The sequence below is a fragment of the Biomphalaria glabrata genome, chromosome 1 (assembly GCF_947242115.1).
Source record: "Biomphalaria glabrata chromosome 1, xgBioGlab47.1, whole genome shotgun sequence".
Lineage (NCBI taxonomy): Eukaryota > Metazoa > Mollusca > Gastropoda > Planorbidae > Biomphalaria > Biomphalaria glabrata.
The window spans coordinates 5,840,934-5,855,848 of record NC_074711.1 but is presented as its reverse complement, the minus strand read 5'-3'; the positions used below and the strand labels follow the sequence as shown (position 1 = coordinate 5,855,848).

The 14,915-nt window shown below is 39.2% G+C and overlaps 1 protein-coding gene across 17 annotated transcripts in view; it reads left to right on the top strand.

Annotated features, from left to right (window-relative positions):
• The window catches only part of LOC106071711 (Kv channel-interacting protein 4-like), a 323,919-nt gene that overhangs the window by 173,168 nt on the left and 135,836 nt on the right, over nt 1–14,915 (top strand). For 4 of the 17 annotated variants that reach the window (XM_056018497.1, XM_056018451.1, XM_056018432.1 and 1 more), the window contains exon 1: nt 14,653–14,915. This exon is cut by the window's right edge. The exons of 9 other annotated variants lie outside the window; for them this stretch is intronic. Coding sequence is in view for 1 of the 8 variants with exons in the window: in XM_056018505.1 (XP_055874480.1) it covers nt 718–823 (106 nt within the window). In the remaining 7 variants the exon portion in view is untranslated. Of the gene's footprint in view, nt 1–295; nt 824–9,681; nt 9,861–9,890; nt 10,121–14,652 lie in introns of those variants that run through there. 4 more of the 17 variants (XM_056018459.1, XM_056018469.1, XM_056018505.1 and 1 more) reach the window with 3 other exon arrangements.

Sequence of the window (14,915 nt, the reverse complement as noted above, 5' to 3'; positions counted from 1 at the left end):
TTGTTGGTATCGAACAAAATAATGAATTACAAGTAATTAATTCACTAAATGGTTATTTTTTTAAATATTGATTCATGCATTGTTAGGCACAATATATAATTGTAGAAAGCTTTAACTTGATTCGAGAAATAACGTGTTCAAAATTCTACCAGAGTGAGTTGATATAAACTTTGCAAAGACCAGATATCCAGTCGAAAGAAGACAACTGAAATGTTGCAATCTTTCATTATTACAAAGTTTCATCTTTAGAATGTAGCTATGCTGTTTTTTTGATAATGAAATTTTGTATTTCAAGTTTTGTTATAGAGGGAAAAAAAACGCAAAACTTTTACGATGTTTAAACGAAGAAATGGCTTAGATCTCAGGAACTTAGTTCTGTCTCACGATTAACTCTGAGGACCTGTCCAAGCATGTCACTTCGGCAGTCACTGATCATTCTGACGCGTCCAGGACTGCTAGATCACATTGTCTACTCCTCCAAAGACATTTAAATCATTTCCTTATAACGGTTTCTAATGATCGAAATCAACTTGTGACTGTAACACATTTTTTTGTGGGGGCGATAAAATAGAGAGACAGAGCGATAGAGAGAGAAGAAAGAAAAAGAGAGAACGAAAAAAAAAAGAAAGAAAAAGAGAACGAGAAAGAACAAGCGAAAATTGGGTCTTACTGTGGCCAGATAAAAGGTCCTGAAGGCATACGTGTCTGGCCCATTGCATGACCGATGGTCAGCTTGGCCTGTTGGAGTTGCCGGACATGAGCAGACTTTGCCGGTGGGGAAGACAACTGTTTAAGCTTCTAGACAGATACGTATTAAACGTTGGTGAGTTGTCACCCTTTTACATTGGTGTTCATTTGTCATTGAAGTTTTATTTTCGGTGGTTGTGTACATGTATGGCTGGCTAGCAACAGTTGTCATGGAGCTCTGCTTTTGTTTGTTCTTTTGGTTTTTTGGTGATTATATTAGAATGTAGCTTTGCTTAGCTCTGACCTCTTTGTTTGGCTGTTTGATATCTAGCTTTCGTTATAATTTTATTTATATTTTAATTTAGTTGTTTTCTTTTTTTTTTAGTGTTTCATCTTCATCATATTTATATATAGGGCTTTCATCATTGTTGTTAGTTATTTCTCCCTCTGTCTCTCTCTCTCTCTCTCTCTTTATCATATCTTATATAATACAGACGTTACTTCAAAAAAGAAGATGATGACGTCCTACGCGTCATGCATTTAGTCATGCATATTAACCAATGACTTAAATTCTGCCAAGTCACTGGTTCTCCTGGCTAGCTCAGGCAACCCATTCCATGCTCTAATAGCACTAGGGAAGAAGGAGTATTTGTACAAATTTGTCCTAGCATATGGGACGAGGAATGTGCCTTTATCTTTGTGTCTTTCAGAGTATTTTATTAGATTTTGTTTTTTTATTTGAAGATTATGGTTCAGTGTTTTATGTATAATTACTACTTTACTTTTAAGTCTTCTATCCTGAAGGCTCTCTCTCTCTCTCTTGCTTTCTCTCTCTCTCTCTCTATCGCACAAAAAATGACTTCATGCAGAGAAAAGGAAGGACGCTATATGAAAACGTCTTAAATTAAATGTCGGGTATCAAATATATATAATTAAATGTAAGGTGGAATGTATGTATGTCCCGCATAAAAATAAAAAACCGTTTGACCAGTCTGCATACGTACAGAATGACTTTACGAGATTTCTATGAGTTTTCAAAAGAGTTTTAATAATTTCCGGATATTTCCAGGACTTTTCGTGTATTTTGCAATTTCATGAGATTTCCAGGAACTCCTGGTAAATCGACAAGAGGCCGCGGAAAATCTGTCATAAGTTATAAAATGGTTTAATTTAATAATTTATACACCTAGAATTAGCGCGGGTCCTTTGAAAGTGCGGGTCCCACTGCGGTCGCATAGGTTGCAGTGGCCTAAGGCCGGCCCTGCGAAATAGCGGTGTATGCTACGCCGCAGGTTGACTTTTATTTTTGTATTTTGCTTGTTTGGATCAAATGTATTTAACTTCAAATGTGGGCATGTTGAAAAATTGGTCAACACTAGCATGACAGAGTTGATGCGAGACCAATAGTCATAGTTGTCCTGGCTGCAAACCTGTGATATGGCAACGAGTGGTCAGTCGATTGACCCGAGGTCCACAGAAGCCGGAATACAGTAACAATCCGTCATAAGATACTAATACCTTAGAAGCAGATTCACGTGCAGCCGCGCGGTTTTAGGGACAAATTGACATCAGCGCGTGCAAACAGCGTGCCAATTGGACTATAAATAGCCGCCGGCGACATAGACTCCTAACTATGGGCCTGCCAGGACAGGGAACAAATGTTTATTGACAAAATGTTGGCAGAAAAACAACAGTAGTCACGTGACGAGAGGAAAAAAAAAAAGGGGGGGGGCGCTGGTGGTGGACGAAGGGAGGCGCTGCGTGTAAAAAAAAAAGAGGGGGGGGGGCGGGAGAAATAAAAAGCAAAAGAATAAAAAAAAAAGGAAGAAATCTAGCTTTTTGTCCAATCGATTCAGTTCTCGTAAATACAATTCAGCAGTAAATGATGTGCCTCTAACAACAGCTATTGTTCCTGCGCGTGACAGAGTGCGGTGTCTCTCTGCGCATGACTGCGAGATGTGCAAGGCAGACGAGTGGCACGTGCGTGTTGTTGTTATTTCGAAGTTCTTTTTTTTTTTTTTTTTTTTTTCAAAGTAAGAAAATCATTTTGTATTGGAAAAAAATTCGCCTCTTGTAGCCCAATCCTATTATAGACGTTATCTAAACAAAATTTAAAGCTAAATAATGATATAGGTCGCGGATATTTTCTACCGTAGCCTCTTCAATGACAAAATTTACATAGTTTCTATACTGTTAAACCTATACATGGATTAGATATACCTTACCTTAACCTATCCCTTAGTCTGTAGGACCGTTGGGCGCCATGTAAGATTTGTCGACCGTCTTTCTCCATTCCTCTCCGTCTTTTGTCTTAGAACCTCTTTCAATGGCAGGCCCGTCGATTCTTTTATATTGTCTTCCCATCGCTTTCTCTTTCTGTTTCGTCTTCTTTTTCCTGATACTGTTCTCTGAAGGAAGGTCTTTGCGAGCCCCGATATTGTCTGGTTAACTTAATTGAAATCGAAATGAAATACATAAACAAGCCTAGATCTTTCAAATAGAAGCTGATAAGCTGTATGGCTTGAGCCTCGATCTTCCGATTGAAAAATAGCCGCTTTCTTGACCACTTCTTGTGAGGTCATCCTTAAGATGCACCAGATTTAAAATACAGTCTCGACATTTCGTTGTCTAACAAGTAAATCTAAACTCTCGCTAATAATAAGCTATGAGTCATGTTAGCAGATATAGAGCAACATGTACAGATAGATTATTTCTTTTTTAGTCTTTTGTGAGGCCCCCACACCAATCGGAAGCCCTAGGCGGCATAGCGTCATTTTCATAAATAGCATTCAACTAATTTTTCTTAAACACCTGAAAGTTAAAAGAAAAAGTTCTTTGATCTTCTCTCTCTCTCTCTCTCTGTCTGTGTGTGTGTGTGTGTGAGAGAGAGAGATGAGACACTAGAAAAAAGACACAACATGAAAGCAGTGCAGCGTTACAAAGTATTTAGCTTCTGTTGTATCCTCATACCTTGCTATCTAATTGAACTCACTTTAGATACACTCATGAAGCGTTCATTTTTTATTTTTACTTTAGTACATTTTTTTTGTAACGAATATAAAACACTAAAATTATTAAACACAGAATAAAATATACATAAAAACTTAGAAAATATTGGAAACAAAAAAAAAACACCAAGTGAAATATAAAAATGAAAACCCCCAAACCTTCCATTAGAATAATTTTTTAAAATATTTCACTTCAATATATTTCTTTTTATTTGTGCACTATCCACTGTGCTAATTAAAGATTATATTTTAGTAGAAATTTGAGCTGATAAAATCTTATTTTAATAACAACCACGCTTAGGCCCCCGCGCGGCATAATTAAATGAAGTCTCTAATATATTTTTAAAACTGTTGAATCAACTTTACGCTTTATGTCGTGCGTTCTTTGCCTGGTCTTACCGGTAGCCTTAACCATTTTTTTTTTAAAACAAAGACGTGTCAAGTGTCTGGAGTGTCTTAATGAATCTCTAATTAAATAATGGATTATCTCTGAAAGAGATTGTCTGCTATCCTGGTGTGAGCTTTGAAATGCCTTCACTGCTGAAAGAAACGCATAGAGCAGGGCGATGGACCATGAAGCTAATGATATGTTAAGACTTGTAAGATCAATGTTTCTCAATAATCTATTTTTCTAGTACCCTTTAAGCAGACATTCGTATTGTCTTTGGAATGTGTATCTGGTGACCAAAAAAAATGAGAATGGGAAATAATAAATAAATAAATAATAAAAATCATAAAAAAAGGAAAATACCTTTTCAGACTTTGCGATACATGGGGCAGATGATGCAGTTCATGAGATTCTTTGGCCGAGGATTAACAAAGATATCATGTTGCCAGCACAACGACCCATAGACTTTATTAACTGCAAGTACCTATTACAATAGGTTGGGCTCAGTGGCGTCAGAAAAATCCCGAAATTCAATATTCCAGCCTTCGACTTGATTTGAACCCCAGAGCGCTCGGTTTGAAATCCAGGCGCTGTTACCTGTCAGCCACTAGGGCCCCAGGCGTATAATAGTAGACTTAAGATTGTAGTGGGTCTTATGACAATATTGCTACCACAACTTTATTTTACCGCATTTTATGATCATTAAAGACAAAGCTAAGTAGCCTGGGGGGGGGGAGGGGTATGCGTGATCCAGGTTGAGAAACGCTGATTTAGACTAACGTGAGTATTGAATGCAGGCCTCTCCTGATTTTGTTTTTTTTTCAAAAGGATACGCCACTGTGGTAAGTACAAAGGGAATTAATTATTCCTCCTTTGTGGTGGTTGCGCAATTTAAAAAAAATAAGGTCACGTACATTAGCGCAGGGCAGTCGGTCGTGACTAGAGGTCATCTTACCCGATGTTCCAACAGCAGACCCGTCTCTCCCCCCGAATATCTCAAATTACTTCTATGTGAGTGAGCATATGTGAGTGTGCGTGTGGGAGTGAGTGGTTGTAAATATTTGTGTGTGTGTGTGAGGCAATGTGAGAGTGTGTGTGCTTGAGTGTCGTGTGTGTGTGTGCGTGCGTGTGTATCCTGTCACCTCCATCTATTTCGATGCAACACCGAGAGTGTTTGACCCTAATGGCTCATCCAGAATCTGTTGATGTTGGCGAGGGCTGGTGGAGAGGGGGGGGGGAGTGTAGAGCAGACGTGATCGTGGAAGTGCATGCATAAAAATAGGAAGGAGGTCGAGTGACGTCATATCGCTAATAAATCTATCAGTTATCTTGATGTGCGATTAACCCACACACACATTCACCCCTAATACACACAAACTCAGACACACTCCCCTCACACACTCACTTTCCCACACACTTTCCCCACACACACAGGCCCGTGTACAAATGTATTTATATCGAAGGTAAAAAAAAAAAACGACTTACAGGCTCTACAGGGCGCCTCCTTGTCAGTGAGTTGTGTTTACCTTTTCTGAAGCGCCCCCCCCCCTGGCGGGCCCCCCCTAATAGGGCGTATACGATCTAACATAATAAGAGCAGACGTGAAAGATGAGCAAGAAACGCATGCAATTAGCACCCAATCACAGGTCACCCCGACACTGACCCTCTCTACCTATTTGTATTGTGTCTAAACGATTTTGTTTTCCCTCTATGTACTCTTCTTATAGAACCACTGCCTTCAATCTGCCCTCGGTCTGAAACGGGAGGGTTGATTTGAAGTGATTGATTTTATCTCATAGCAAAGCCATGACCTCAGTAGATAAAAACATGTTTGATAGAACTACAAGTGATTCCTAGTAGGTAACTATGGTCTTTAACAGCGGTGTTTTCTTCGTAACTTCATTTTAAAAGAACACATGTTTCAGGTTCTATTAAAAGCTTTCCTTTTGTAGTTATGGGGTGTGTGTGTGTGTGTAAGTACAGATTGATGTAATAGATTGATCTAAGATGTTATTTTTAGAGAAATGTGAATTAAATGCAGTTTAAATTTTATTAGCGGCCCCCGAAAGGGAAAAAAAGCCGCAATTAGTCTTGTGTAGTCTGTCTGTCCGTCCGTTCCGTTCAGATCACAGAAACTAGAAAAAAAGAATGGAAATCGGACATTATGATATTTTAGATCTTTCAAAGTTCTGATGCAACGGCTACTTTATTTCTTTTCTGAAGGCGATTAATTTAATTTTTAAAATTAACTATGCAAGCAACTTTTTTTCTTCATAAAAATACATCACTTTTAAATTAAAAACTTCAGGGGAGGAATCTATCTAAATCTAAATTAGATTATATTTAGACCTAAATCTAAATGTAAATATACAAAATCTAGCAGGGGCGTAGCTAGGAATTTTCAATCGTTTATGGGCTCGGGAAGGGGGGGGGGGCTTGACCTCGTTGGAGGTCCCTGAATTTTGCGTAATACTTAATACTTGATTTTCATATTCTCTCCTATCCCCCTCCCCTTCCACTCTAGATACGCCACTGAAATCTAGATCTTAAGGGGAGATACTAATTAAAAAAAAATCCATTTTATTTGTATGCACGCTCAGTGCGCTGCACTCCAATATTTTAAGCGAAAACGTTTTCTGTGAGGTTTCTGTGATGTGTGTTTAAGTGATCGGTTAACGCACCTCTGCTTTCGAGATTCTCAATTTCAAATCCCGATTCCGTAAGAGTCAGAAAAGTCTTATTATTGATGACTGGTTGTCCTGTTTGCTTTCAAAGGAAAAAAAAAAAAGCTAAATGATTTTTTTTTTGAAATTGTGTTAATTGAAACGATCAAAACAAGACCATGACTTAAATATTTCTGGTACAACGGGGGCCGCCTCTGAGTTATGTGACAACACAAACTCTCTTAGCTATCTTGTTTTATGTTTTTTTTTAGACTTTAAGTGAGGAGTCTGGACAGGAAGTGAGGACTTTTGCGTATGTTTTCTATCAGAATTGAAGATTATTATGTCCTAACACAAACATCAAGCGGGACGAGGGGGATTGCGGCGGGATGGGTTCGAATCCAAAACCACCGAGACGACATTTCAGAGCGCATACCACGTGACCAGGCAGCCATCTTATATGAAAAAAATAACCAGACATGTGTGGACATTATATGGCGATAGCAAATAGATCTAGTTTGTAGAGAGTTGAAAGTAAAAATGAATACTTCCAACTGATCTGAAGAAATAGACTAGTGAAGTTCGAACTTGTGGGAGTGTCACCAGAGAGAAGCCAAGCAAGTCCTTGAAATCTGCATTCTCCTTCAAGAGGCCCGACCTAGACATGGACGCCACGTCTCCCCTATGGAAGAGAAACTATAGGAAGAACTGCCTGATCTGGAAACCACTGCGCAGTTCATCTCAGATATTGTACGAGTCATCTAAACCTTAACGCTACTAAAGGATTCCCGCCAAAATGTCTGGAGCTCTCTATGGGAGCAGACGTACAGCTCATCGTCTTTTAAATACTCAGGGACGTTCTCAAACTTGAGACGTTTTCTTGAAAGATTTAGAACCGCTGAGTTGGCTTCCACAATATTTCGCTACATTAAAGAGAATCATTAACTTTTAATGTAAGAAAGAAATGGTAAACTAAAAACAAAATAATTAAAACTCGTTAAAATAATTTCAGTCCAAATAGGGACGTGACCATTGACTTTGTTTAATACAACATTGAGTTATTGATTTGTTTTTATAGTAACTGATCTAATCCTTCAATTCCAAAGTGGTTTTGAGGGCGCTGGCTAGCCCTGGGGGGTCAATAGATTAAATGTAATATTTTATAACGAACTTCTTTCACGTGTATCCACAAGAGACGAACACACATGCAAAGAACGCTTCCAAGATCTGTAACACTCTGGTCTCTCTCTCCTTCTCTTTTTCTTTCACTGTCACTTTTTTTCGCACTCTCTATAAATCTCTTTCTCTCACCTCTATCTTTTTTTTTTCTTCTCTGAGTCTATTTCTCATTCTCTTTATTTCGTTCTCTTTTTTTTTCTTTTTATTCTTACTTTCTCCATGTCCAAGTCTCTTCTCTCTGACTCTTGCTTTCTCTCTTACCTGCTGTCTCTGTTTATCTCTCTCTCTCTCTTACTTTATTACTCTTTCTTTCTCTTTGTATTTCTTTTTTCTCCTTCTCTTACTTTTTGTCTATTTCTTATTTCTTTCTTTTGATTTCTGTTTTTTTTCCGTTCTTTTTTTTAATTTTTCTTTTTTTCTCTGTCGTTCTGTCTTATCCTCTTTTGTCTGTTTCTCTCTCTCTGTTTCTCTCTCCCTCTCTGTTTTTCTCTCTCTCTCTCTCTCTCTCTGTTTCTCTCTCTCTCTCTCTCACACTCTCTCTCTCTGTTTCTCTCTCTCTCTCACTCTCTCTCTCTCTCTGTTTCTCTCTCTCTCTGTTTCTCTCTCTCTCTCTGTTTCTCTCTCTCTGATTCTCTTTCCCTCTGTTTCTCTCTCTTTCCCTCTGTTTCTCTCTCTCTCTCTCTCTCTCTCTCTCTCTCTCTCTCTGTTTCTCTCTCTCTCTGTGTGTTTCTGTCTGTCTGTCTCTCTCTCTGTTTCTGTCTGTCTGTCTCTGTTTCTGTCTGTCTCTCTCTGTTTCTGTCTGTCTCTCTCTGTCTCTGTCTGTCTCTCTTTCTGTTTATGTCTGTCTCTCTCTGTTTCTGTCTGTCTCTCTCTGTTTCTGTCTCTCTCTGTTTCTGTCTGTCTCTCTCTGTCTCTCTGTTTCTGTCTGTCTCTCTCTGTTTCTGTCTGTCTCTCTCTCTATTTCTGTCTGTCTCTCTCTGTTTCTGTCTGTCTCTCTCTGTTTCTGTCTGTCTCTCTCTGTTTCTGTCTGTCTCTCTCTGTTTCTGTCTGTCTCTCTCTGTCTCTCTGTTTCTGTCTGTCTCTCTCTCTCTCTCTCTCTCTCTGTCTATCTGTTTCTTTCTCTCTGTTTCTGTCTGTCTGTCTCTCTCTCTCTGGCTTTCCCTCTCACTCTTTTTTCCCCCAACTTTGACTCATTTTTGCTCCCGCACTTGATTCCTCCACATATCCTGCTGGCACGTTAAAAACAAGGAAGTAGTCAGGCAGTACCCACAATGCATCCCTCCCATAGCTGGCCGCACCTCATGGCACCTCACGTTCCCCCCTCATGGTGATTTCTGTCTCTCAGGTCCAGAACACTTCGCCACCTCCCTGGTGCTACCCCACAAAAGTACTCGTGCCCCCCGCCCCCTTTCCTCTCCTGTCTGCCATCGCTCAGGCTCGGTACAACGATATCACAAGATTAGAGGTTCCCTCATGGAAAGAAATAGTTAAGTGTTATTTGTTATTTTCACGTTATTTTCTCAGTTCTGATTTAAAACTAACAATACAAATCTGAGTGTTCTTTTCCCGCCAATTTTTAAATCTTCTGTTCAGGAAATTTTTCTTTTTTTTTTTCCGTTTCCTTTCTGACGTGATGCATCATGGGATACAGTGACGTAAAACTGTGAAAACGTTTTCAGCGACCCGCCAAATACAATATCGTCTGTCGTCTGCTCTCTGGAAGAGGCGGGGCAGAGAGAGAGGGAGAAACGAGAAGTGTCGGCTGGCGGATGGATAAAGTGTCCGGACACAGTGTGAGAAATGTCGCGTGGAAGTGTCAAATAGCCAGATTTTTTTTTCATGGCGTTTTATTTCGTAATTTATTTTGGCCAGTTGTGCTTTTAGGAAGTTGTGTGCCTGTTTGCCATTCAGTGACTTTTACCATTCAATGATAAAGTATTACTACTTTTTTTTTCAACGCTGTTTAGCGTAGAGCTAGATATTTAGTCATTTTGCATTATAGTATACAAGTCCAAATTTCATGTTGATTTTACATATATTGGTAACGGTACACACTAAATTTGGACTTGGTAGGCCCAAACTACGGCCGGCGGGCAATGTCCAGCCTGTGACGTGGTGATATTTGGTCCTCAAAACTTCTACCAACAAATCTATCAGGATCGGTTCTCTTGGACTCGGTGATTAGTTTATACTTGGTATCACACTTGTCGGACTGTTATTTAGTCTAATGTCTTTCATCTGTCTATGTCAGTCTAATGTCTTTATTCTGTCTATGTCAGTCTAATGTCTTTATTCTGTCTATGTCAGTCTAATGTCTATCTTCTGTCTATGTCAGTCTAATGTCTTTATTCTGTCTATGTCAGTCTAATGTCTTTATTCTGTCTATGTCAGTCTAATGTCTTTATTCTGTCTATGTCATTCTAATGTCTTTATTCTGTCTATGTCATTCTAATGTCTTTATTCTGTCTATGTCAGTCTAATGTCTATCTTCTGTCTATGTCAGTCTAATGTCTTTCTTCTGTCTATGTCAGTCTAATGTCTATCTTCTGTCTATGTCAGTCTAATGTCTTTCTTCTGTCTATGTCAGTCTAATGTCTTTATTCTGTCTATGTCAGTCTAATGTCTATCTTCTGTCTATGTCAGTCTAATGTCTTTCTTCTGTCTATGTCAGTCTATTTCAAACTATTTGCTGTAGTGACATGATGTAGTATTAGGTTGTTAGCTCGGCCTTATGGTGATTGTACCTACATGGTCCCACAATTTTAAAAGTCTCTCTAGAATTCCATTACGTAATCATCTACTTAGTGTTGTTGGTGGTCGTTGACTTGTAGCATCAAGCTTCTGGTAGACAACTAAACCGCTGTAGGCGTATTTTATATCTTTAGTTGTAAAACTTGAAATAATTTATTTTGTGAACGAAACTAAATATAATTTGTATGACAATCTAGACAAATTCAACTTAAAATGAAACGAGATAACTGTAGTGGACTTTAGTCATAGGAACAAAAACACTTCTTCACACTCTGGTATCCTGAAGTCGTCTGGCCTTCACAAGACAGCGTACGACAATGCCGCTAATCTTGCATTATTTACACTGCATAGTCACCAACCAATCGCTAAGCATTCTCACCGTCACCATAGAAACATACATACACACACAAATACTCCTTAACACTTAGTTATTAAGTATTTGTTATTTAACATTTTATGCACACACTTCTCAAGCTGTTTAAGATATATATTATCTTTGTATGCACGCTTTGTAGATTAAAGTTTTTCATTAACATCTAGCCATTGTCTATAAGCATATAAGTTCTCTCGATTGGCTTGTATTATAATTAATAACAATGTGAAACTTATGCCTTATTCATAAAAATATAACTCAAGCCATGAACTTTGGTTTTCTTGAAATATTCGGAAATAATTCCTAATAATTCGCCCTAGGAAACAGCACCAACTCCATATTACAACTGACTTTCTTTGGAAACAGCACCTACTCCAAAAATAGCCGGAAAATAAGACAACCAAATGAACTATAAACAATTTCTGGGGAAGCATGATATCACTTGTCGTGAGGGACCATGAAATTTGTTTTCTTTGGTTTTGACAATGTAAAACCTTTTGAACTACTGAAAAAAAAAAAAAAGAATCTCGAGGGAAAATAATGACTAGATTTAGATCATTTAATTTCGGAAATACTTTTAAAAAAATGACATGGACATCATCATCATCATCATCAAACTTCATTAGAGTGAGGGCTTGAGAGGCTCAAATCCTCTCTTGCAAAAGCCCTGGACAGAAACCCTGCTGTCTTGCGTAGTGCATAAATGTCGCCATACAGGTCGAGAATTTTGGGTTTCCCAGACCTGTCGAGACGGAGATCAGCAAGTCTGGGGCAGTTAAACAGAATATGAGGCACGGTTTCCTCTTCTTCCCCGCAACGGGGGCACCGTGAATCAAAATTTGGCCATAGCCGCGAGAAATATGAGCCAACAGGACAGTGGCCTGTCCTGCACTGTGCTATAATAGCTTGCTCAGGCCTGGACAGCCTCCACCACGGGGACAAGGACATAATACATCTTATGTGTATGATGAATAGTTTGTATAGTCCCTGGTGACTCTTTGGGTCTACAGAAGTATTGGTGAGACCTACGTTTAATTAAGTAAAACTGATATTGATTTCAAGAAGGCTTTAGCCCGATTTTGGCGTGGAGCACTCTGGGTGGCAATGGAAAAATACAATATAAACAAAAATATGATTACTATTTTAATTACAATAATCCACAAATGGGGACTGGTTTAACTCTTTCTCTCCGTAATTATTTTTTCTCATTCCGATAGTATTTTTTGTTTTGCTCATTTGTATTTCACAATTACGCTTCAATAACTTTTTTGTTTGTTATCAGAAAATTGTATTTTTGGTATTGAATTATAGGAGAATGTATGCTCTTTGTACACAACACAATATTAAAGTTTATAAATCCTAAAACCAAATTTAGTTTAATGGGAGTCAAATCAACGTTGGCATCGTCAGTTGGGAGGGGAAAGAGTTAAGACCACAGTTGGTGTGAGATAAGGCTGCCTACTTTCACCAACACGTTTTAATATCTTCCTGGAAAGAAAAATGTAGAACGCTCTTGAAGGTTACGAGGAGACTGTAAGCATTAGTGGCAGAGGAATTACTAGCTTGCTCTTTGAGGATGACATAGAATCATAGAAGGTCTGGCAGGAATAGAGAAAGCGCTAGTTGACTTGGTAAATATGTATATACTTTTTCTTTTTCCTATCTGCAACTTACCTAGCCCACCCATGCCACGTATGCGGCCGGCTTTTAAAAGCGAAGATTGGACTTTACAGCCAACAAGCGAACAAGGCTTTCAAAGGAACATCAGTATCGAAGGATGAATACTGGCAAGTGTCAGAAGTGTTTTATTTCTCGGAGCGAAGGAACAAAACCTGAACCACAGGCTCGAATCGCAAAGTACGAAGCAGCACTTGTGAAGCTTAAGATAATCCGGACAGACAATGACACAGTCCTCGTCAATAAAGTTTGACTGATGCACTCCTTGGTCATAGTGACATTCTGACAATCACTTTGGTTTGATCACACAGGTCTATCTGACTAGCGCGTACTGACAATCACTTTGGTTTGATCACACAAGTCTATCTGACTAGCGCGTACTGACAATCACTTTGGTTTGATCACACAGGTCTATCTGACTAGCGCGTACTGACAATCACTTTGGTTTGATCGCACAGGTCTATCTGACTAGCGCGTACTGACAATCACTTTGGTTTGATCACACAGGTCTATCTGACTAGCGCACGTAGCGATCTGAGTCGTCCTAGTGTTCAGTCACACACTGTAATCACCCGGCAGTAAATACCTTTTGACCCTTTCCAACTTCATCAAAGCGTGGCTTTATAAATGATTTAATTACTACTAAGTAACGTTACTAATAGTTCATCTAGTTCTGTCATTTCCAGGCAGGGGAAGTAATTAAATGGGGGGGGGTTCTATATATTTTTTTTTCTGTCAGCACATTATTTGCACATTTTGTGTGCCTCGTCAATATTTAGTTTTACATCGGCAGATGAAACATAAGCTTTCGTTTGTGCACTTTTTCTGAAAATACTTTAACTAGCTCAGATCAGGGGAGAGAATGCCTGTACTGGGTTCCGCCAATCTGGGGAAAACTGCCTGACCAGTCTTGGAGTAGCTTCCAGTAACAGGCTGGTAGAACTACTTGTAGCAGGCTGAGAGAAGCTACCAAAACAGGATGGGAGAAACTACCTGTACAGGCTGAGAGAAACTACCTGTAACAGGCAGAGAGAAACTACCTGTACAGGCTGGGAGAAACTACCTGTACAGGCTGAGAGAAACTACCTGTAACAGGCAGAGAGAAACTACCTGTAACTTGCTTGGATAGATTGCCTGTACCGATTTTGTCGGTCTGAGAAAAACTACCCGTGATTGATGTCTTGACTATAATCGATGATGCTAACACCAATATGTCTCCCCATTAGAGTCAGTGACCACATTATGGGAACTCGAAGAGATCCACAAGGGCCTCCTCCAGGTTCGTAGAATGGGGACTGAAAGACGTCGTCTTGACCTTTGGTGTGACACAAACCCATTCTGGTGTTGACCATCTTGGAACTTTCAGACATTCGTCTCTGCTTCAGCCTCTGAAGACATTCTTTTCGGTGACCTGAGAGTTTGGCGTTAGCTCCAGAGGCGTAGCATAGTTAAAAAGGAGACGTGCCCCACCAAACATTATAAATCCACCCTACGCCGCAGCTCCATTTTTTAAAGGACCAATTTAGCCTGAAATAGATACATTGCAATACAATGGAGGTGCCTTACTTATTAATAGATTTGAAAAAGGTAGCAACAGAGTGCAACTATTAAATACAGCTTTTAGGACAACGATTAAAAAGTAATGAATATTTTTTTAAAAATTATTGACAGACGAAAAGCCAGACTGAAACCTTAAATATCAAAATATCACTGTTACCGTTATATTTCTCTATATAAAAGAGATACATCTCATGATAGAGACCAAACTATAAAAACCTATTCTTGCAATATTGCTAGACCAAGCGTTGTCTAGGAGAGTTGAACCGTCAAGGGACAGAATCATCTCGGGGGTGGGGGTGGAGGGGGGGTGTACTCACAGCAACGGGCAGCAACTCTTGCGTCTTGAAATCAATAACGTCTGAGGCAGAGGGAGACACGATGGTCTATTTCCAAAGACATTTAGTCCAAACGCCAATTGTGAGGGGAAACAAGGAGACCTTATCAAATACAATGTTTGTTGTTTAGTTGTTACCTCCCTTGATCGTCTGCTTATCTCTGCTGCTTAAAATAGCTTTTTTTTTTTTTCTCGACTAGCGCGTGCCGGAAGCTGGCGTTTTCTGCATTAATTTGTTTAGGAAAACAAGTAGATCTAGATTTGTGTTTCCTATTTGTGGTCAAGTGAGTGGAAC